Here is a 24574-nt window from a genome sequence, read left to right on the forward strand (position 1 = left end):
TGAATAAAATGATCTTGTTTATCCCTCAATGACATAGTACATGAAATAAGAGGATAAAATTTAAACTATTAAGTATTCCTAATAGAGATTAAAATAAATGATGACATAATTTATTTTAATGAGCTGCTGACAATAGAAAATATGAAGAAACTCAGTAGCAATAATTAGCAATAAACCATCATGAAGTTTCTGCTTACACTGATGAATTAAATTATACCTTCATTGTGCTTGTTTCCCTTCAGATGTAGAATTCTACCAATTACCGTTCATTACTGAAGTTAATCCTTACCATGTTGATATTTTAACCAGAAAAGAACTTCACTTATTCTTGGTCAAAGGGTACAAAACAATTGTGGTTACATCAAGTAGTTGTCATAAGAATTACTGTTTCCAAACTATACCAGTGTTTTTCTAACCCTGTACTATCATGAGCTCTTTGAATGCTATCACATGAACCAAGCCTGGTTTTTCATGATTCCAAGTAGGTCAATACTGCTCAAAGATCTTTTGACTTAATTTCATTGTTTTCCCATGAGATCCTATGTTACATATTTCTCCATTTTCTTCAACTTTCCAACACCAAGCCAGTTGTCCTTTCTATAGACAAAGAATTTTATACTATCATTTCTTAATTGTGTGATATAAGCTTTTCAATTGTTCTTCTTCCTAAAATATTTCTCTTTTATTATACAATACATATATTGTCTTTTCTTATTTTTACAAAAATTAGTTCCTCCTTTTCAATGTTAACTTCTCAACCTGAGCTTACAAATTCATTGCTTCTACTGCCCAGTTTCCATCCCCTCTCCGCCACTGACTCTCTTCCAGCTTCCAGCACCATAGAATCTTCCCTTGATTCTAACTGATTCAACTAGCAAGTTATTAATACTATTTTCATTATGATGCTCCAAATTCTTTAAAGGTTCCCTAGCATCTCTATGTTATTCTAATATCTTGTCTAGGCATTCAAGATCTTCACCAAGCTGACCCTAAGAGGATTTTCTAGACTATTTCCTAGAACAAAATCTTTGCTTTTGCTAGGCTGATTGACTTACCCTTCTTAAATATGGTTTAATCATTATCTTCCCTGGTTTTTGACAATGCTGTGAATTTCACTTAAACGACCTACTTCTTCCCTCATGTCCCTGATTTTCCAGGTTCAGCTCAAATTACATCTTCTCTGTGAACCTTTTCTTATAGCCCTAGACTACATGTTCTGATTCCCTATAGTTTTCAAAAACTAATTCCTAGTTTAGCACTCAATTATAAATATCTTTATTTACATCTGCATTCATGTTTATGCCTGCATCTTTTCCTCTGAGGAATCAACCTAAACAGTCAAGGGAATATTAAGAATGAATGTTTCTTTTATTTACATAGAACTCTTAATATAACCTCTCAAATAAAAAAAAAGTATTTATTGAACAAATGAGTAAAATACCACCACCAATAGGCCTGCTATTAAGAATGACCACTATTTCAGAGATGTAGTAGGTGGATACCACAGGAAAGGTCATGCAAGAACTGGAAGATTTGTGTGATATCAACCCCAAGTGTCAATTATTTTAAGAGTAAAACCAACCACCAATTTTAAAATAATGTTCTCTAAAACAAAGGAAAAAAATAGTTCAGTGTTCCCACTATTGCCAGTACATCTGTCAAGTAGGTGGAAACCTGCGATTTGCAAACACAATGAATAATATATAATTAAAATGTTCTACATCTTCTAGAATTTTATGCAATATACAGTACTTTCTAAGGCATGGGAACTCTGGCTCTTTTCATTAACCATGATTATTTTGAGATTAATCCATCTTGTTACATATAGCTATAGTTTGTTCATTAGTATTGTTAGGTATTATTCCATTATATGAGTATACCACAATTGTTTTTTTTTATCCATTCAGCTGTTAATAGATATTTGGATTGTTTCCAGGTTTTGGTTATTACAAATAAAGCTGCTGTGAAGATCTGAAAATAAAAATTACTAATATCTGAAATATTCTAATTCAAAAATTCATCTTATAGGAAGAAAACATAAATATCAAAACTGTATAAGTAAAGAAAACAAACAACAGCTTAAGAACATACATACATTTCTATACATGCTGGCAATTCTGCTACTTAGACACAAATTATTGTATGATTCATTATTTTCAAAGCATGTACCTTAAAACAAAATGTTCTACGTACCTGTCCAGTCTCCTACTATTTTAAGGTGGACCCCGAATGTTGCCTTGGTTTCAGTAGGACACTAAAAAAATAAATAAATACTAGAATAAATTCTGAATAATAATTATGTATTACTAGGTACGATTGAATTGCAACTTTTAGTCTCATTCCAAGTCCCCCAAATCAATATAAAATAGAAAGCAATGGAATAAAAATGTATATAGGTAGTCATTAGTGGAAGTAAAGAGCAATGTCAACTAGTCAATATGACAATATAAATTTCTCTAAAAACCTGTATTTAAATAAAACAATTTAATATAGTCTCAAACTGCTAGTATATTATATCTTACTATAAATCTTGCTTAAATATCTTCTGAGTTAAAATATTTAAGAGATCACAGCTTTTACTACAAAGGCAGAATGTACACTAAAAATTTTGATGTCTTTTTCTCTCCTGATATTATCATATGCTTCGCATTCTAACAAATTTTGGAGAACAGAAAAATATAATTCTCAATGTGACTTAAATATCCAATATCCAAAGAGGAAACTGATACTGAAAGCATTCCATTTCTTTCTATTTCATTCCTTTAATTCTCAGAAGCTATCTGGAGTGCTATCCTCAGAAGATACCTGGAGTGATATCCCCAGGCAGGGGCACCTGGGAGGAGAGTGAGTTATGGTAACAAAAATAAGAAAAAGAATCTTTGGCCCATGTTTGTAAGATCTAGAAAACACCCACATAGTAAAAATGAGAGAATAGTATAGTTCACAATAAGAAAATGCAGAATCTCCTTTTACTTTCCAGAATCCCAATCCCTTATTCATAATTCCAAAATTCAACAGTTCTGAAAAATGAGTATTTTTATAGCTCGGTGGCAATATCTGACTTGAAGTGATGGATGGGTAATGATGGGAGGCTAATACTTCTCTATAAAAATTATAGAGAAGTATTTCCCTACAGAAATATCATTTTGTTTAGAATGCTGCCTCACATCCTAATAGAGATCTTATATAAGGAATATGCACACCCTTTAAAATCCACAAGATTCTGAATTCTAAAAATACATCTAACCTAAAGGTTATAGATAAGGAATCACCTGTCTGTGACTACCCAGTGGTCATTGAGTATCATGTGCCAAGGACAGTGCTAAGTGCTTCAGTTTCAAACTATCACAATAACCTTAGAGAGTTGTCTTTTATAGCTAAGGAAATAGAGTTATTGAAATTAAAAATATTAACTTGCCCAAGATCATAGAACTAGTAAAAAGACAAGGCAGAGTTCAGATCCAGATTTATCTAACTACATAGTTCTTAACTATAAAGGTCACTATCTTCATTAAAATAAATATATGGCAAAAGATAAGGGTTGTTTGAGAAATCAAATGGAGAAGGAGGAAAGAACATATTGGTTGAAGATTAATTGAACCAATGTACAACAATATATATTAGAGGGGATATAGGCTGAAGTTAAAGCACAGATGCAAGAAAATGGCAGTGGTTCTGGAGGCCCCTGCCAGAGAGAATGGGTTACATAAAACAAATTTAAAATCCTCAAGCTCACCAAAACCGGTTTGGCTCAGTGGATAGAGCGTCGGCCTGCGGACTGAAAGGTCCCAGGTTAGATTCCGGTCAAGGGCATGTACCTGGGTTGCGGGCACATCCCCAGTAGGAGATGTGCAGGAGGCAGCTGGTCGATGTTTCTCTCTCATCGATGTTTCTAATTCTCTATCTCTCTATCCCTTCCTCTCTGTAAAAAATCAATAAGATATATTTTTAAAAAATCCTCAAGCTCATTGTGGTGACTAATTAACACAGGTCAGGTAGGCTGTTATGAGGAGAGGAGATAAAAGAAGATGAAGATACCATGGAGATATGTAAATGACTTATCACAGAAGTAAAGAGGCTTGGATATCAGTGAAAAAAGTAAATTAAAATGTAGGTATTAATCATATGCTCATGACAAATCACAAACAAACTAAAAAGCATATGATCTAATATATGTTCAGAGCTGGGCATTAATGTAACATAGATTTCCAAACTACAATTCTGCAATTAGTGTTTCTAATAGGATTGTTACTGCTTGCAGTAATAGGAAATATTAAAATAAATCAAATATACACTATTAAAATATTTCCTTTATAATTATGAGTCTAATATTTATTTAATTTACATCCTGATTTTTAATAATTCTGAGATCAATCAGTATTGTCATTAGTAAGTCTCCAAATAAAATGATGTGATATGTAAAAATCACCCACCATTTTTACTTCATACTACCTAAGACTGGCTAGAACCTCTATGCAGTAAAAGTTGTAGTTTGCAGAAAGCAAGAATCCCAACAGAGCTCCAAGATACCAATATAATTATCTATATGTTACTTGATATTTAACTCACTATCTTAGGTTATGTAAAAATCTAATCCAAGAAAATAGAATAGGAGGCAAAAAGGTCTGTCTTCACGTGACTAAGTGTGCATCTAGCTTGACTTAATCTCATAATGTATTATTCTAAAGGAAAACATAAACATTTGCCAAGTATTCATACCCCTGTTCTATTCTTTCAGCACAGACATTGTAAAAGATAATTACATACGATGTTTAACATCTCCTCAGGTCTTGTAGGAGCCTATAAAGCTTCCTCTTCTACTACCTGGACAAATGCATTAATACAGCTTTTTTTAAAAAAACATATTTTATTGATTTTTTACAGAGAGGAAGGGAGAGAGATGGACAGTTAGAAACATCGATGTGAGAGAAACACCGATCAGCTGCCTCCTGCACATCTCCTACTGGGGATGTGCCCGCAACCCAGGTACATGCCCTTGACCGGAATCTAACCTGGGACCTTTCAGTCCGCAGGCCGACGCTCTATCCACTGAGCCAAACCGGTTTCGGCAAGCTTTTAAGGCTAATCTGCTTTGAAAAGATAAAACACAATATTGTTTCTCTCAAATTCTTGGTAATGATGCCTTTAGAAATTTCCTCAGACTAGTTAAGAATTAAGAAGACAGATTTTAAGAGAGACTTTGGCCAATCAGAGAGCCTCCAATTTGAAGGTGGCCTGCACAGAGTAACTCAGAACGGTTTCAGCATGGGTGGTTTAAAAGTGACTAAAGATCTCAGAATCACATTTTAGTAGTGTTGCCAAATTAATGTTCATATTTACTAATGTTGCTTAAGGTACAATTTAGTGATTCTTTAATGTTTTCTTATTATCTTCTTTTTTTAAATGATAAATATGTGTTGTTGTTTTTTTTTTAAATATATTTTTATTGATTTCAGAGAGGAAGAGAAAGGGAGAGAAAGACAGAAACATGAATGATGAGAGAGAGTCATTGATTGGTTGCCTCCTGCATGCCCCACACTGGGGATCCAGCCCGCAATCCAGGCATGTGCCCTGACTAGGATTCGAACTGTGACTTCCTGGTTCATAGGTGGATGCTCAACCACTGAGCAACGGATAAACACCCAGTTATTTTCCTTCCTATATGGCCAACCACATCTGTTCCAAATTCTTTCCAACATTATATTCCATGTTTCTCCTTACTATCTTTTTAAAAATATATATATATTTTATTCATTTTTTACAGAGAGGAAGGGAGAGGGATAGAGAGTTAGAAACATCGATGAGAGAGAAACACCAATCAGCTGCCTCCTGCACACTCCCCACTGGGGATGTGCCTGCAACCAAGGTACATGCCCTTGACCGGAATCAAACCTGGGACCTTTGAGTCCGCAGGCCGATGCTCTATCCGCTGAGCCAAACCAGTTAGGGCATGCCTTACTATCTTTTTAAGAGTGTTTTGAAAACTTCTCAAAGGAAAGAAATAATAAAGTATTAATATCCATGGCTATCTTGTTTCTCCCAGAACATTAGTAAAGAAATATATGCTTATGCCAATTTTTCAGTTTAAAAAGTTGCAAGACAGTATGTGTAGTTAAGTTCATATCATTAAAATAAAAACGGATATTAGTGTTTTTTCTCTATACATAGAAATTTGTTGAAGAGAATATATAATACTCTATTACTCAACATTAACTTCTGGGAAATTAAATTAAAGATAGAAAGTAAGAACTCATTTCTTACACATCTATTTTTTAAAATTTATTATTAGCTTTTACAATGCTTATAATTTTAAATGTTTTAAATGTTAAATTTAAAAGTAGACATTAAAACATTGCTGAGTCTTCCTTTAGTCTCACGTAAGTTACCTAGATGAAGAGAATGGAGTTTGGCTCTTGTAGACCGTACTATACCACAACATCTAGTTAAGTCTAAGAAAATAAAGTGACAAAATTTATAACAACAGATCTTAGAAAATGTGTACTTTGCTATCCTAGAGGGAATAAAACACTTTTCCTTCAAATTATTTGCTCAATATGATGTTGAGATTTTAATGTGCTCAAAAGATTTTATAACAGTCCCACAAAAATACAAACAGATATTATGTAATTATCTTACATTTTGGGAACAAAATGTAAAAATGATGTCACTGCACAAGGATTTACTCAACATGGAAAAGAAATTTAAAAGCCACAATGTGTTTGCTTTTAAATTTATTAAACCAGAGGAAATGATCACAGAACATAATGTTCTTTAATCATTGTTGTCGGGACTTTATTGTTAGCTTTTTCTTCCAAAGATCTAGTTTCACATTTTCTATTCCTACTAGACATTTCCACCAGAAATTCACTCTAAATGTAATATATCTCAAATTGCTGTTGTTTTACTTCCCAACTTATATTCTCCTTCTCCTTCTCCTTCTCCTATATCTGGCCATAGAATCCAAAAAATCCTTATCAGAGCAGAGCCTCAAATCCCAGAGTAATATCAGGTATTTCTCTTTGTGCCAACATTCAATCAATTTTCAAGTCTTCTCAAATAATCTTCCCAAAGAAAGGGTCTGATCATAGCAATCTCCTATTGGTTAACCATTTGTGTTCCCCCTATGGACAAACACCCAGTTATTTTCCTTCCTATATGGCTAACCACATCTGTTCCAAATTCTTTCCAACATTATATTCCATGTTTCTCCTGATCCACTCTAATAATCTACCTAAACCAACATGGATCAACTAAAACATGTTCCTGCCCCTTCATTTCCGCACTTAACTAGTCTACCTTCAAAAAGGAGATCTACTTTGAGAAGCAAGCCCATCTTTCCTACATGGTAATGAGAAATCTTAGGTCCCAGAAAGAGGCTGGGTGTGGGCCCATGATTTTAAAAAATAACTGTTCGTGTCTGTATATGGAATAACTGGACCCCCAGATTCACCTCACTGCAAGCACAAGCCGGGCAATTACCCCTCCACAAACCCAAAGATAAGCAGAGGCGAGACAAAAAGGGCTCTAGATGCAGGAATAACTAGTACAGTGGAAAGGAGAGCCCAAATGCCTGCCATTCATCAGCTCAGTAAATATTTTTTAAAGGCACACTAAGTGCCATCTCAAATTTACCTGTCCAACACTGAGCTCTAGATACTCTCCTCATAATCGGCTCTCCGCACAGCCTTCCCTATCTCGGTTAACAAAGCTCTAGTTGCTAAGACCAAAAACTGAACGATAAGCTCGAGTCTTCTATTTCTTTCACATTCCATACGCAATCTATCAAGAAATCCTATTAACTCTAACTTTAAAATGTGTTAAGAATCTGACACTTCTCACCAGCTCCACTCTGGGACAAGCCATCATCATACCTCAACTGGATGACCACAACGGCCTCCTAAGTGGTCTCCCTGCTTCACTTCATTTAATATTAACATAGCAGCCAGAGTGATGCTGTTAAAAATTAAGCTAGACATGTCATTCCTCTACTCAGAACCCTCCAATGGCTCCCTCCTCAAAGCGAAAGCCAAACCCTGTCCATGCCCTATAAACCCCACATAATCTGACTCCTAAGGAATTCTCTGACATTATTTCCTACCACCCTTCCTTTTCCTTAGTGTATTTCCAGCAATAGTGACCTCTGACATCCCCTCTTACACACACACACACACACACACACACACACACACACACTCACACAGATGCAAGTCAAGCTATATTAAGTATAACTCAGGGTGAAAACTACCAGGTTTTTAAACAGATAAATGACATGATCTAATCTGCATCTTAAAATAATCATCCTGGCTGTTTCTTAAGATTACTTGATAGGTGAGTAAGGGCAGACAGAGGGAGACCAACTAGGTGGCCATGCAGATGGCAGTGGATTGGGTGTGTGAAAATTATGGACATATTTTAAAGGTAGAGGCAAGAAAATTTGTGGACAGATTGTTGACTGCAGTATTTTTCTTTTTAAAAAGAGGGTACAAGTTAAGTTTACGTCCAGATTTTCAGCCTGAACAACCTGGCAGTAACTGAAGAGGGTTGGAAGAGTATGGGTGGAATGGATTTGGAAGGCTAAAGATTAAGAATTCAATTTTAGACATGCTAACTTATGATTTTCTTTAGAAATCCAAGTGGAAGTTTTGGGTAGACAATTGGATATATGATCTTGAATTTTAGAGTTGAAGCTGAGCTGGAAATATAAATTTGGGAAACAATAACACAGAGATGCATTAATAAGATTGAATAGGATCACCAGAGAGAAAAAGGTTTCAGGGAATGGACACTGGAGTGTTCTAATATTTAGAGGTCATGGGAATGACAAGGAACAGTAAAAAAATTTAAAAAGAGTTAGAAAAATAAGGACAAAAACCAGGTGAATGGATGTCCTGGAAGCAAAATGAACAACACATGTTAATAAAGCAAGTGATCAGCTGTGTCAAGTGCTCCTGAGAAGTCAAACCCATTGAGAACTGGGAAATGACCATTAGATTTAGCAGTAGCATGGTCATGCTGACCTTGGAAATGTTTTAGTAGAGTGCTGTGGGCAAGCATTGGTGAATTTAAGAGCAAATGAAAGAAAAGGAACTGAAGAACTGAAAAATGGGGGAGAGGCTGGAAGGAGATGTGAGTCAAGAAAGGGCTTTTATCCATCATTTTCTCTTTGATACCTCGTTTAAAGGAGGCATCCAAAAATACCAATTGAATAAATCAAGTTTACTATTAAACAGCAGGTTTGCTCTGAACACATTGACCGATTAATGTTCATATATTCAGGCTCTCATTATGCACTGAAGAAATATATTCTTTTTCCCTGGAAAAGAGCCAGCCTTGAGCAATTAGATGATGTTTAACTTTCAGAGAATTCAGATGTCCCGTTATATTTCATGAACATTAGTGACCTTCTGTGGCAACTTCCACCACTGTGCATGGTCTGTAGTTAAGACACTTTATTGCCTTGCTAATCTGTCATCTATCCTAGTTGAGTTTCTAAGCTGTCCAAGCAAAAGATTTGTAAAGCCCTAGAGGAAAGCAATTTTTAAGAATTAGATAGATGAAAGCAAGACAGAAGATCCAAACCACTAAAGCAGATTTCCTGCTTATATTTAAACCCATGAAATGAAATAAATATTTTCAATATTTAAGCCATGCATGGCCATTCTTGTCTGGTTTTCATTGAAAACTGGAAAGACTATTCCCAAAGTGACTGGTTGAGAGATTAAAAACACAAAGCAAAACAATGATGGCAAGTGAAGGCATGCTATGTTAGAGTACAGACAATAACAAACCAACAGCTAAACTTGCCTCTGACTCATGGAAAAATATGTGAAATTAGGTTATCCAAGCTTAAGAGTCATGAGTCACACAATTTAGAATACAGCTGTCAGGAAAGTACATGTGTACTTCTGAATTAAAATAATAAGGAATGGATATAGATATATTTATGTAAGCTTCAATCTGTTACCACCATAAAAAAAGTAGATTGTGCATTATTTCCTTGAGAATCTCTGAAAAATATCAATAAGCATAACAAATGTCTGTCTCTGTGAAATACTAAGAGAAGCTACATTTTGTAGTAAGCAGTAGGTTTCATGCTTTAAGTTTGAGTTTTTTAAAATCATATCTGATTCCTACATCTAAATTAGATGATAGCATACTTTAATAGATTTGTTTTGGTAGAAAATCCAAACTTGGCAATTACAGAGCATAGCTGGAAAACACTTAGAGATCCAATACATAGTTGAAGAACAACACGTAAAATTCTACCCAGGTTTTCAGCCAATAAAAGTTCATCATTCATCCTAACTGCTAGTAAACCACAAGAGGCAAATAAATCATCCATCCCAGAAATAACTGCTCCTAAACCAGACTGTGGCCAGAGCTTGGTCAGTTAGTTCATGCTGCAGAATGAGGCAAAAAATTCAATGTAATCCGATTGTCTAGGTTCTACACTCATGATCTAAAACAACAACCATAACAAATAAAAATAAAAAGCATAATAGCAAAGGTGACGTGGGGAGTGGTGACACAAATAGAGAGGTGTCAACAAATTATGAAAGGTAAAATGTGGAGGAGACAGTGGGTAACAACTTCTGACTTACTGAGAACTTACTATATTAGCACTTATTATATCTTTTATAATTCCTACCCACAGTAACTCCATAGAGAAGTCACTATTATTAGCCACACTTTATAAAGAAGCAAACCAAAGGTAAATATGTTAATTTTCTCATCCAAGGATGTAGTACTAATAAGTGGGGGATCCAGTCCTCCAACCCGGACTGTCTAGGATTCCAAAATCCATGTTCTATTAGTATAGGATTACCTCCGCTCTCCCTCAGTCTTGACACCAAACATGTGCCTGCTGGTTCTGCCCTAGGAGATTTGTAGGTGCAATAGCAGAAAACAAGCACAATGTCCTAGGAAAACCCACCCAATTATCATGTCTTTGTGTAGGAAAAGAAATGTCAAGTGTAAAAATGCTGAAGCACCTTAAGGAATTAAAACTCCAACCTTTGGGTATCTAATAGAATCAGTACTCAAAACGTAGCTTTACCATGACTGAAATGGTGAAAATTACTTTCGTGCTTCTGTGCCTTAGCTTTTGTACTTATTTCTCATATTTTCAGTTTTAAAAATTTATTCTCCATTTAAAAAATGAGTTGAAGTTCCAACTACAGAATTTGTGAGCATTGCATATTTTATAGATTTGATTTTTCCTTCTACTGTCACAGTTTTCTAGCAGAGAACTTATTTGACTTTTAACTCTCCACAGTATTCGAAGAGCTTAGTACTACAGAAAATCCAAAACTTTCAATTGCATATTTCTCTTGAAAATGCCTCTTGGTAATTTCAGTACAGTTCTCTCCTAAATGGCAATACATTTTGGTTGTTTGACACCAACAACAAGTATATCTACAACCAATAAGAGTTTTAGAAATATGAATGCTCTGAACATCAATGAGTGGTGAGGCAAGAGAGAGACTGTGCAGAATAGCTGACAGCACGCCTTTCAGCCAGGCAGGTCTGTGTATCTCACCTGTGCCACCAACCAGCAGTGTGACTTTATTTCATCTCTTGCAGTCACATTATTTTCTACATAAAATATAATTTGCAGTACACGTGTCATAGAAATATAGTAAGAATTAAACAATATAATATTTTCAAAGTTTATGAAGGAACTTCTTAAGCATTTAATTAGCAGGGACTATTATCTTTGACAAAGATGGGGTATGTACACACTTTTTAGTGGGAATCAGCACGTAGGAAATTACTGTTTTGCTTTGTTTATATCAAAGGAACCCTTTCTAGTGAAAATATTTAAGAAGCACGCATTTTACATGTAAGTGCCAAATAGAACTAATTGCACAAAAGGAAGGGAATTGGCAGGAAAACATAGTGTGATTAATAAACAGAAACCCCTCTTAAATTTGAGCTGTGAGAGCCCATAGGAGGAGCACTCACTCACCACTTACATCCAATTACTCCAAACAGAAAGAGACATACTTTCCATGTCCAACAGGAAGATGTTTTTCTACTTAGCTACTCCAACAGGAAGAAGTAGGACCTTCTCCTTGCCCAGCAACCACTCAGCCAATGAAAGACTGCTACAACTCAGCCAATGAAAAGCCACTACACTTCAAACTCCCAGCCTCCTTCAATGGACTCTGTTTACAACCCCTCTGAACTCCCTTTTCCTCTGCAAAAGAAAGTTTATCTCTCTTGTTCTTTGGACATGCATATGGTTTACCATTAGACCACATGTTCCAAATTGCAGTTCTCTGTTGTTCCTGAATAAATACAATTTGCTGGAGAAATATCTGGTTGCTGTCTGTTTAAAGTTAACAATAGTAAATTAACAAAACAGCATAATGTAAAATTTATCTTAAAAATGTTTTCTCTACTAAAATCCATTTCTAGATAGCAGCAAGATTTGCCCCTTGGGGGATAGTATGAGTGAGCCAGCTATTAATTCTCCCAAATCTGGGAAGGGTACAAACCATTTCCTAGACCTATATAGAGTACGGTGCACATATGGTCAGATAAAAAAACTCATGAATATAGAATTCTAAGCATCCAATCTCTTTGCCTCCATCCAACTCACTTCTGAACTTAAATATTTCTTGATCTAATAGAATGTTGTCAGTTATTTTACTAGATGCCAGACTACATATTATTTTTTTCAAATTAAATTGGATAATAAAATTATCTAGGTTTCAAGTGTACATTTCTATGATATATCATCTGTATATTGAATTGTGTGCTCACCGCCCAAAGTCAAATCTTCTTATATGACCATATATTAGACCTCTTTTACCCTTTACTATCCCCCACCTCCCTTCCCTTTGGTAACCACCATGCTTTTCTCTTACTTATTAATAAATAAATTTATTACATACAAACAGAATGCAAAATTTGAAGCAATGAAGAAATTTTTTCCTTTAAAGAATTGCAATTATTTATTCAAATAACTTGTTTTTTCTCTAACCATTTGACACTCCCTTTCTGTTTCTTTTATCCTCTAAATATAGATTTTTCTGGCCTAGCTGTCTCCACAAGTACTATTTTCAAGAGGCATATTAAACTTATAGCAGTTTCCATCCTAGTAAACCCAATCTTACATCTCAGAACCAGTGTCAAACCAGTTATTTATCTGCCTCCCCACCCTATAATTTGTTCAATTTTATTTGCATATCTTAAGCACACACTTAAACATGCGGTCCCTGTTCTGTTACCTTAGTTAGAAATGGAATAAAATCTTAATCCCATCATCAATGGGGAATATTAAATAACTTATAAAATTTTATGTAGTCATTAAAAAGAGTGAGGCATATAAAACATAAATGAAAAGTTTTCCATAATATATTGTTGAGTAAAAAGAGAAAATGATAAAACAAATAAAAATTCATCAAATATGCCAAACACCTATATATGCCAAATTATAAAGTAAAATGTCTAGAGGAATATATGTTAAACTCTAAAGAAAATAATTGGAAAGGGAAAAATGAGGGAAAGTTCCAATTTTATCTTATTCAATTGTGAATTATTTACTTTTTTATTTCATGCCATTTTTAGAATGCATAAAATAATGTAAACAATGTGCTAAAATATTTGGTGATTCCATTATTTAGCTAGCCCCCTCCATTATTATTCCATTTTATTTTGTTTACCTTATTTTCCTTTTACTCCTCCATATACAGGACTATTACACTGGACTTTTTCTTGTCTAAACACTGCCTGGATTTTCTTATGCTGCTACCACAACTCAATCTCTTTAAAGAAGTTCAGTTTCTTTAAAGAAAATTATGCACAGATTATGTTTTGGTACATAATCCACAAAACAAAAAGTGCAATTATAAAAAATTATGCATTTTGAATAAAAAAGATTTAATAAATTTTAAATATGTTACTCTGAATTTTAAAATAGCATAAAATAATAAATAAATAGTTACAAGGTTTCTGTACAGATAAACATATTTCTCTGCAAAAAGATGGCTTACTTACACAAGGATCTTGTGACAGCATTGAATGATTTTTAGAAAGAGGTGGGAGTATAAAAAAGTAAGATATGCATTTCATTCTAAAAAAATTAAAAAAACAAGTTTCTTACCATTGTGAGGGTAAATGGATGATTTTCTAATGCAGACACACTGGGGCAATGTAGAGTGATATACTGAAAAGCAACAAAAAAAATTTTAAATGACCAAGAGAGAAGTTTTAATTTTCCAATATGGCACTTGTATGCTAATTTTCAAAAATTACATAAGAATAAAAGGTATTTTATGCCCTGGCTGGTTCTCTCAATGGTTAGAGTGTTGGTCCTTAAACTGAAGGGTCTTGAATTTGATTCCCAGTCAAGTGCATGGACCTGGGTTGCAGATTTGATCCCCAGTCCTGGTCAAGGCCAATTTATGTGTCTCTCTCAAATGGATGTTTCTTTCTCTTTATCTCATCCCCCACTTCCACTCTCTATAAAAAAAATCAATGGAAAAAATACCCTAAAAATAACACAAAAAAGAATAAAAGGTATTTTAAAAGTTGCTGAACAATGACTCACCTGGCCAGGTCTTGCTTTAAAATTTTCTTTGACCATTCGAATTTCCATAACATCTGAAGGGTGACTGATAACGGAGATGATGGTGACTGGCTTATTACTCCGGATGCACCTGTAAAGCCTTTCAGCACAATATAGGCACAAAGGTCCAGAAATCCAAAGCCAAGTCTACGGAGAATTTTTGAAATGCACTTTAAAAAACGCTTGCATTGTAAGACTCATATCCTGTCTAATTGTTTATTTCACACACTACAGTAAAAATATTGTAATCTGTTATCTACAATAATAAAAGCATAATATGCTAATTAGACCGGACAGCCAAATGACCTTCCCAACGTCATTTCAGACATCCTTCTGGGTGAAGCCATGGCAGTGGGGGCTGAGGTAGAGTGGTTAAGGGCAATCAGGCAGGCAGAGTTGTTAGGGGCAATCAGACAGGCAGGTGAGTGGTTAGGGGCGATCAGGCAGGCAGGCAGAGGTGGGTAGGGGTAATCAGAAAGGCAGGCAGGTGAGAAGTTAGGAGCCAGTGGTCCCAGATTGCGAGAGGGATGTCTGGGCCTGGCAGTCGGGCATCCCCCAAGGGGCCTTAGATTGCGAGAGGGTGCAGGCTGGGCTGAGGGACCATCTCCCCTCCCCGCCTCCCCGTACACAAATTTTGTGCACCGGGCCTCTAGTTTTAAATAATGTATAAACAAATAAAAGGTTCTTACAGCAAGTTATTCAAATAAGAGTAAAGTATAAAATAAAAGGTATAGTAATATCAAGACCCTATCCTCAAACCATTGCTCAGGCTCTAACTACCCTCAACAGTAAGTCATACATTGTTTCATATATCATTCTATATACACAACTCATATATAATGTATTTAGATTATACTTTTCTCTAAAGAGAGATAAAAGGGAAGTTAAGCCTGGACAGAGTGGCTTAGTGGTTGAGCATTGACCCATGAGCCAAGAGGACACCTGTTCAAATCCCAGTCAGGGCACATGCCCCGGTTGCAGGCTTGATTCCCAGTGAGGGGTGTGCAGGAGGCAATCGATCAATGATTGTCTCTCATGGGTGTTTCGATCCCTCTATCCCTCTCCCTTCCCCTCTCTCTAAAAATCAGTAAAAAACATTTTTAAAAAAGAAGCTAAAGCTCAAATAAATTTCAAGATGATTTTAGAAAAAAAAGTACCAGTCCAATGTTTGTTAAAAAAAAACACACAAGTAGATATTTTTAATGCATATGTATATGCATAATGCACATATACAAAATGTACAATATGTGAACATATTTTTAAATATGGTATAGGCTAGGCATGTTGTTTTCAACTTACTTTCAAATGATAAATCTAACATGAACATCTAAGATTATATTTAGAATCTGGAAAGCGTAACAATTTTGCACGTGTGCTGAGAGATTGCCCTGATCCCAGGATAACTGCATACTCTGGGGAGTCCAGAAGGCTGTGTAGCCAAGCTTTCTCCTACAACTGCACACTATATTTCCCTCAGCACTTGCCGACTCCTAACCCAAACTTACCTTAATGGTCACTTTCTAAAACTTACTTACACAGTTACCCCGGACCTTCCTCCTACCTCAGGCGGATCATGCCTTTTCCTGACATTTAGTTTGGCACCATGTGTAAGCATCACAGGACAAGTTCTGCAATGCAGCAGCAGTTAGGCAACTTTGGGACAGTTACCCTTTGAGCATCAAGTTGCACATAAGTAAAATGGGAGTCACGATACCTGCCCTTCCTAACATATTGCAAAAAAGTTTGGGCAATTGTAAAGCTTAATAGAAATCTAGAGGATTAATAATAAACACAAGACTAACACACATGCCTTAACTGGTATGGCTCAGTGGATAGAGCGTTGGCCTGCGGACTGAAGGGTCCCAGGTTCGATTCCAGTCGAGGGCATGTACCTTGGTTGCGGCCACATCCCCAGTAGGAGGTGTGCAGGAGGCAGCTGATTGATGTTTCTCTCTCATCGATGTTTCTAACTCTCTATCCCTCTCCCTTCCTCTGTAAAAAAATCAATAAAATATATTTTTTCTAAAAAAGACTAACACACACACATTTCAAATCCATCAACAAATCACTCTACTTTTTGACTCCTCTTTCTTCTTTTTTTAAAAATTAAATTTATTGGGGGTAATACAGGTTTATAACACTATATAAATTTCAGGTTTGCAACTTTATAATACAATATCTGTATACTCTTACCACCTGAAGTCTAGTGTCTTTCCGTCACCTTGTATTTGACTGCCTTTATTCTCTAATTTACTTTCTTCTTCTTAAAACAGACACTCAACATCACTATTTTCCCTATTTCCACTTTGTACAGATAAATATTACAGGGCATAATTCCCACCTGGGCAGCTCCCACACCCTCTCGGGGGGAACATTATGGCTCTTACTCAAAGACCTAGTTTTGCACTCTACTTCTGCCGCATGTTTGTTTGTAGAGTTTGCTCAAGGTATTTTATATATTCAAGCAGGAATTTCCTCATCAGAAAATTGAGGATGGTAGTAGTTGAGGATTATAGTAATAGTTATTGTGACTATTGAAAAAATTATGCATACAGTGCATTTTAGCACACTGCCTAGCAGATATTAAGCAGTCAATAAATTAATTTTAATTTATTATTTATAATATTGTACATATTGTATCACAAATATTATTAGTATTAGTTCTTTCACTATTGTTTTTAATATTCAACCTATTTTTCTCAATGGATGGGGAGCATGTCTTTGTTACCTTTCTTGTGGCAAACACCAGTGCCATAGTATGCAGAGATCATATGGTTGGTTATATTCCATAATGCTATAGGTCTTTCTCCTGGAACTGTCAGCTGCCTATCATGTAATGCAGTAACTTGCTATTGAAACATCCTAAATGTTCTGTTCTGTAAGAATAATTGCTGTATGTAACTTCAAAAACATGTTTGATCAATTGCTATGGAAATACCCATTTTGCAGAGACCATCAAACACAGAAAATTAATCAGACCTGTGGAAAGTTAGCTTGAAACCTGGGTTCTTCCTGACAAATCTTCACAGATGTGTTCCGGGTAACCTCATCTGGTTTTGAAAACCCTCCAGGAAAAGATTCATGAAAATGTTCTGAGAGATTTTCAGGTAAGTGAGTATTCCAGGACCGGGTTCCATTAAGATTGATGCAGCCTGGAGGGTGCGTATCTATATTGGTTTGATACTTCAACAACCCTCTAAAATTAAATTAAGAAAAAAACAGGAGGATGAAAAGAACAATTGAAATCAGGGAACACAGTATAAGAAAATAAATCCTTCTTGTTAACTTTATGTAGTATTTATTTAAAAAGTGTTTCTCATATATCTTACTTAAGAGCAATAGAGGAAATTTTAAAATTTTAATATATTCTTTACTATTTTACTAAACCAGAGATGTAGCTCCACTCCCCCTCCCACCCCCAAAATGCCACAAATGAATTGAAGGGACAAACACATTTGATCTTTCTAAGTATTTTTTAATTTGCTAGTATTTTTTCTCAAATCCATTAAACATTCATATAATCACAAGTTTCACTTCAATAAATGCTATAATGATGGGTACTTTGCTATATCTCCAAGCACAAATGAAAAAAACACAGGAATCATATTTGGTTTGGCTAATATTGAATAAAACAGGCCTTACTGGTTTACAGAGAAATGTTAAATATACATGACAGAAAACTGGAAGCTTGCATCTCTTATGGTCTGAAAACAATTAATACATAGTAATCAGGCCATAAACCATTTGTGTTTTTATTTCTCCATAAACAAGATCACATAAAAGGCTCAAAATAAGAAATCAGGCAGGCCAAAATCCTAAAATCCCATTCAGATTGTTCCATATTTTGTGACACTCTAAATATGATATTCAACTTTCTGTTTTCTGCATTTCTTATCAATAAGGAATAAAGTAAGATCTATATCATGGGGATAGTGCATCAAATTATAGATTGTACAGAACATCATTTTTTTTAAAAAAAAAGATAAGATTTTGAAAAGCATTGGAAGTTTTTCAGTGTGTTGCCATTTTATTTTAAAGATATTGAAATTTTTATTTCTAAAATTATGTTTCCTGGTTGGCAAAGGTATGTTTTAAAATTTCCCTTCGTGCTTCCAAGCAATTAATTTTAATACATTAATAAAGTATATTTTTATTACATCACAGTTATAATGATTTCATGAAGATACTATTGTAAAACCACAAAACGGTATTATGAATAATGAAACTAAATAGCTCCACATATAAAAGCTAGAAAAGCAATAGCCAAGACAGTCACAGTGGAAGGCACCACCTACTCGACTGATCATTCTCCTTTTTACCCTTTTGCTTATGTTTAATTCTCTTTCTTCTTTTTTGTTTATGTTCTTCCTTAGAAATAGTCACCATTAAAGAGCATGGTACATATCAGGGCATCTAAGTAGGGGGCTGTATTTCATAATAATCATGAATAGGCCACACATATATTTTTTTTAAAGTAAGGCAATAGACAGGGCCTAGGTACAGAATAAATTAATGGATAATTATATAAATGTGAGCCAAGTACATAATCCTTCATAGAGTTCTAGTCATATCATGTAATTGTTATGTCATTATGCTTGGAAAACCCATTAATTTGACTCAGCTTCCATTACAAGTAATGATTTATTAAAACCTATTGCTCCTATTGGCCATCCTGAGGGTGGAGGCTGACGAATGGGCAGGCCAAACATCTCAGGCATTTATTCTACTAGCCAGAAGTTGAACAAACATTGGCGTAACACACTTGGTACTAGTCTAGTTGGTTCTATAAAGTTCAAAAAGGAGTCAAATCTGGCCTCTAACCCTCCAGAAATTTATAATCTAGTGGAAGATACGTTGGAAGTAGCTAAATGTAAGTTAGACCACAGATAATAACTGGAATAGAGTGTTTTAGTAATATGTTATTAATGTATGGGAGATACCAGGACTAATACAGAACAGTTATATACATTTCACATTACCCCCATAACCACTGAATTAAGTAGGAATTATTATTCCCACTTTACAAATTAAGATACTATTTTAATAAATACCCAGGGACACACAACTGATAAGTGGCAGAACCAAGATTTGAACCCAGGTCTCACTCAAATTCTATGTTCTTTCGTTATACAGCATGTTAGTCCATTGGATCCTAACAACTTCCCTCTTTAAAAGGTAAAGTAGGGAAATATTAATATTTATTAAGAAAGCATGTCAGGATTTTTTTAAACATCCATTTCTCACTTAAATTTCAAATCAAAATTATCATACAAGGTAAATGTTTTTATTCTCATTACACAGATGAGTAGTAGTCAAAATATGGGATTCAGAAACCTCATGTCTCTAACTCTAAAAACCTTTCTCATGCAAAGCAAATTGGTTAAAGAAGTAATAATCAAAGAAAGGAGTTCAAATGAATAAAACCCTGGAAATAAGGTCAGATAGAGTGTGTGTGTGTGTGTGTGTGTGTGTGTGTGTATGGTATGTGTATGCGCATATGTGTATGTTTGTGTGTGTGTGTGTGTGTGTGTGTGTGTTAGAAGGGGGTATTCCTCCTGTGTGTGTGTTGGAAGGGGGCTAATTAACACCAGGCAAAGGAATGTTATTTATTCCTTCTCCAAAGTCATAACAGTGTTGTTCAGGTGAACATGACCCGGTGTGCTAATGGTTCTTAGAATGATAAATGTTGTCACTATGCAGCACAACTCTTCAGGTCAGCTCAGTCAAATAATCAGTGTTGCTGTTCTTGGTATACAAAGTGACCCATAATATTCTAGAATCCTTCTTAATTCTGAGGGACTTCGGCTATTTTAAGCTCCTCTCGAGGTAAATGGCATAGGCTACTTCTGTCTTAAAACCCCATTAAAGTGTTCTTTTCTTTGTCTCAGTTTGTAATTGTTGCCATCAAACTAACATGTAAAAGAGAAAAGGTCTATAGACAGACAATGACAACAAACAAAAATGTAATGAAGAAAATATCAATCAAGTATGGAATCGCAGGTAATTTGGCTAAATTAGGTGGTAAAGATAGAGATGGGTTCACAAGGAAGGACACCAGCAAATTCTGAGCTCAGTATTGAAAGGACAGGCACTGGGCGTGTCAAAGAGGTGCTTGATGCTTCAATGCCTATTTTCATAAACTTCACAACAACTGTGTGTGCAAAGATCAGTGGCCCCATTTTGAATGAGGGAAAACTTTTGGAGTTCTTAAGTAATCTGCCCAAGACCACACTGTCAATCGGTGGCCAAGTCAGAGCCTAAGGCCATGTGCCTGCAACAGGCCTACTCCCTGCAGAATTCCCATCCTGATTATGGACAATATTCGGACATTAAAGACCGATGTATGCACTGAACAAAAATTTATGGAAATACATGACCATTAAATCAATACTTTAATGTTATTCTTCAAGTTTCATTAAACACAGTAACTTACTTTTGCATTGTACTAGTAAAAAATAGGAGTGCTCATTTTTTTTGTAATAATCCAGAATTTCTTAGCATTTGTAGAGGACACATTTTAAACAATATACTATTTCTTTAAGATTATATTTCAATAGTTTCATTCAGAAGAAATTTGAATAGGAATGTAAACTAGATATTCTGGATACTTGGGTTGGTAAATGAAAATCAAATATCTCTTTAATCCATTTACTTCATTGTGACCACATTTGTTAAAATTGAATGTGTGTGGTTTTGATGATTTTTTGAATCACTGTACCTACATAATATAATTTAAGCAGATATAACTTACTTGTCTTCCTTCTGAGTTTAATGTTATCTTCCCAAATACAAGAGAGTTTTAAGTATCATGCAGCTCTGTGTCCATATGCCAAACAATCCTGATCTTTCTTCTTGCCCCACATCACCACAGAGATATTCATATTTTACATGTATTATTTTATTGTTTTGAACCTTATTAATTTAAATGATATAGCCCCTACCTTCAAGAAGCTTACGATTTAACTTTCTGCGATGGTGAAAAGAGTCTAAATCTGCGCTGTCTGATATGGAAACCATGAGTTACATGTGGATATTGAGCAACTGAAATGTGGCTAGTGCAGGCAAAAAACTGAATGTTTCATATTATTTCATTTTAATTAATTTAAATTGAATAGCCACGGCTATAATGGGTATAATCAGACGTGAAAGCAACAATAACAAAAAAGCAAAATGAGTAATGCCATGTAGATATACAGTGACCTCATAAGGGTAGATGAGATAATGAATTTAGTTTATGACATTCTGGAAAGGGCTTCATGGAGGACGTAATGAAGGATGCAGAGGTCTCAATGGTTAGAGAAAAGGAGAATGACATTGCAATATGAGGGAACAAGATGAACAAAGCAGGTGGTTTATTCCCAAATTAGAAGAGGGGATCACCTCTTATTCATTGATATAAACCCCCTATGTCCATACTCACTGCCAAACCTCGTGAGCTGAGCCCTCCAGCAAGTTTCTTGCACATGAGAAACCTTCAATGCACTTCTAGTGAATAGAAATAACCATATAATTTGGTTGAATATAATAAATATATCTAATAGTTAAAATATAGGCAACATTCTTGCACATGTGTATTGTATCTTTCGTAATTAAATGATATATAATTTGAAAGCAGAAAACAGGAAGGAAAAAGGATGTTAGTGAATGGTAAACAGAAAATCTTGCCAAGTAAAGGCAGTGATACAGTTGGGGGCAGGGAAAGGAGGCTCACAGAGCATGTGAGAACAGGAATGCTTATTACTTATTTTTAGTTATAGTGAACTATGTTCCAAAGGAGAGATTTTGAAGTCTCTTTGGAATTTCGAGTGTTCTATTAGGAGACATCAAAGATTTTGTCATGTATCAAAATACACGTTTGTGGATGCTATTGTTTTTGCACATAAGAGTTTCAAGATATGCTTTCAATACTCAACACTGTTTCAAAAATAGGTTTTTCTTCTTTATCCCCTTTTTTTGAAGAGATATTATAGTTATACTATCATGGCTGTGATAAAAATAATAAAAAATGTAGTACTCAGAATAAACCCTAGTGGTTACAGCATAGAACTCATAAAAAAAATATGTTGTGGCAAAAGTTGAGTATTACAAAATACCATCCCTGCTGAAAGGAGAATTGCGAAATCATCCCTACTTTAATTGCATGTGTAAATTTCTAATAAATGCAATGTCATTCACACTACTTTTGTTTGGGTGCTTTTATAAAGTGAAGAAAAAATCCTTGTCCCACGAGGAACCTAATTTTTACCTGGTTTCTGTTAGTCAAAATGTTTCTATTATTTACTGAAAAAGATAACTTGTTTCTCAAAGTTCTTTTAACTTTGCTTCAAGTACAAAAAAGAACTTAAGAAAATACACTCAAATTCAATATTTCAAAACCTAATGGAATTCACTGGATTCTGTACTCCACTAGAATGTACACTACTTCAGGTCAAGAATTTGTCCTGTGATCGACCCTGCTATTTTTCTGGTGCTATAACTGTGCCTGTAACTTATAGAAATGGTTCAATGAATATTCATTGAATGAATTGGTGAATGTATAGACAACATTTTGTGATGGTTGTTGTTGAAATACATGATTGAGGAGTCATCTGTTTTGTGTGTTTTTGTTGTTGTTTGTTTGTTTTAATTAGTACTCTTAGAGAGAGAAACGGAGAGACAGAGACAGAGACAGAGAGAGAAACATTGATACATTGATATGAGAGGGAAACATCACAGGTTGCCTTCCGTATGTATTTGGACTGGGGATTGAACTAGCAACCCAGGTATGTGCCCTGACTGGGAATTAACAGGCAACCTTCTGGTGCACAAGACAACACTCAACCAACTGAACCACTCCGCCTGGCAAGTCATCTGGCTTTAACAAACACAGAAGTGAGTTTGAACTCGTATTCTAACTTTAAACATGTCTAGATTTTGCATATGGTATTTAATAAAATAGAACATGTATGTACATTCACCTTGGTAGGAAATAGCATTAATTCAGTCTGCAGCTCGATCAGTGTGGCTCAGTGGTTGAGCATCAACCTAGGAACCAGGAGGTCATGGTTCAATTTCCGGTCAGGACACATGCCCGGGGTTGCTGGCTCGATCTCTAGTATGCGGCATGCAGGAGGCAGCCAAGCAATGATTCTCTCTCCCTCTCTCTCTCTCTCTCTCTCTCTGAAATCAATAAAAATATGTATTTTTTAAAAAAAGTCAGTCTGCAACTTACATCATCCCTCTTCACCCTCCAATATTGCCAAGTCCAATCTGAGAACTTAACCCTGCCCTGACCCTAGGCCAATTCTAACATCAGCAGACACCTGGACTGGGGATTGACCAGCAACCTAGGTATGTGTCCTGACTGGGAGTCAACTGGCAACCTTTAGAGCAGCATCTAGAAGTAGAGAGATTTCCTAAACTGGGGACCTAATGTGCCTCGAGGAAACCCTAATCACCTGTTCCCCTCAAACCAAAGCTTTTACTCTTATCCCCACTGGCTCTTGCTGCTATCTTCTTTCCTGGGGTTTTACTACTGACACCTGAGTGTGTCTGCAACCTGCAGCTTGAGTTGCGCATGCACTGTGTCTAGTTCTTACTGATGGCACTACCCAAGATGCAAGACGCGGCAACACAGACGGGCCAGCATCATGGGTGTGGCCTATGCAGTCTCAGGAGACCCAGCTCTTAGAAAGGTCCTGTGATTGGTTCAATTCTCTGTTGTCACCATGTTGAAACGCTTAATAATTTTTTATCAAGAGACCCCACATTTTCATTTTGCATTGAACCCCGCAAATTAAGTAGTCTGCCACAGGCACTAGGCAGCTAGCAAAACTAAACCTTGGAGTAAGAGCATAGGATAAAGACATGAACCTCCCCGAAATGTCTGAATTAAAATTGGTCATTTTACTAAGTTTCCCCAGCTGACAAAGAGGGAGGGTACCTGTTACTCTCTGCTTCATTAATATAGAAAAATAAAGATTTTGACCTTTGGAAAAGGAAAAAATAGGTAAGGATCCA

At 35.5% G+C, this 24574-nt stretch overlaps 1 protein-coding gene across 2 annotated transcripts in view; it reads right to left on the reverse strand.

The window, feature by feature from the left end:
* NOX4 (NADPH oxidase 4) overlaps positions 1–24574 on the reverse strand; it is a 161007-nt gene that overhangs the window by 76648 nt on the left and 59785 nt on the right. For both annotated transcript variants that reach the window (XM_070425837.1, XM_070425838.1), the window contains 4 exons: positions 17555–17771; positions 14558–14722; positions 14111–14173; positions 2194–2254 (listed from right to left, as the gene is read on the reverse strand). In XM_070425837.1, coding sequence (XP_070281938.1) covers positions 2194–2254; positions 14111–14173; positions 14558–14722; positions 17555–17771 — 506 coding nt within the window. The remainder of the gene's footprint in view (positions 1–2193; positions 2255–14110; positions 14174–14557; positions 14723–17554; positions 17772–24574) is intronic.

This window comes from Myotis yumanensis, unplaced genomic scaffold, assembly GCF_028538775.1.
Source record: "Myotis yumanensis isolate MYYU_CA2020_CCGP unplaced genomic scaffold, mMyoYum1.0.hap1 SCAF_10, whole genome shotgun sequence".
In the NCBI taxonomy this organism is placed as follows: domain Eukaryota; kingdom Metazoa; phylum Chordata; class Mammalia; order Chiroptera; family Vespertilionidae; genus Myotis; species Myotis yumanensis.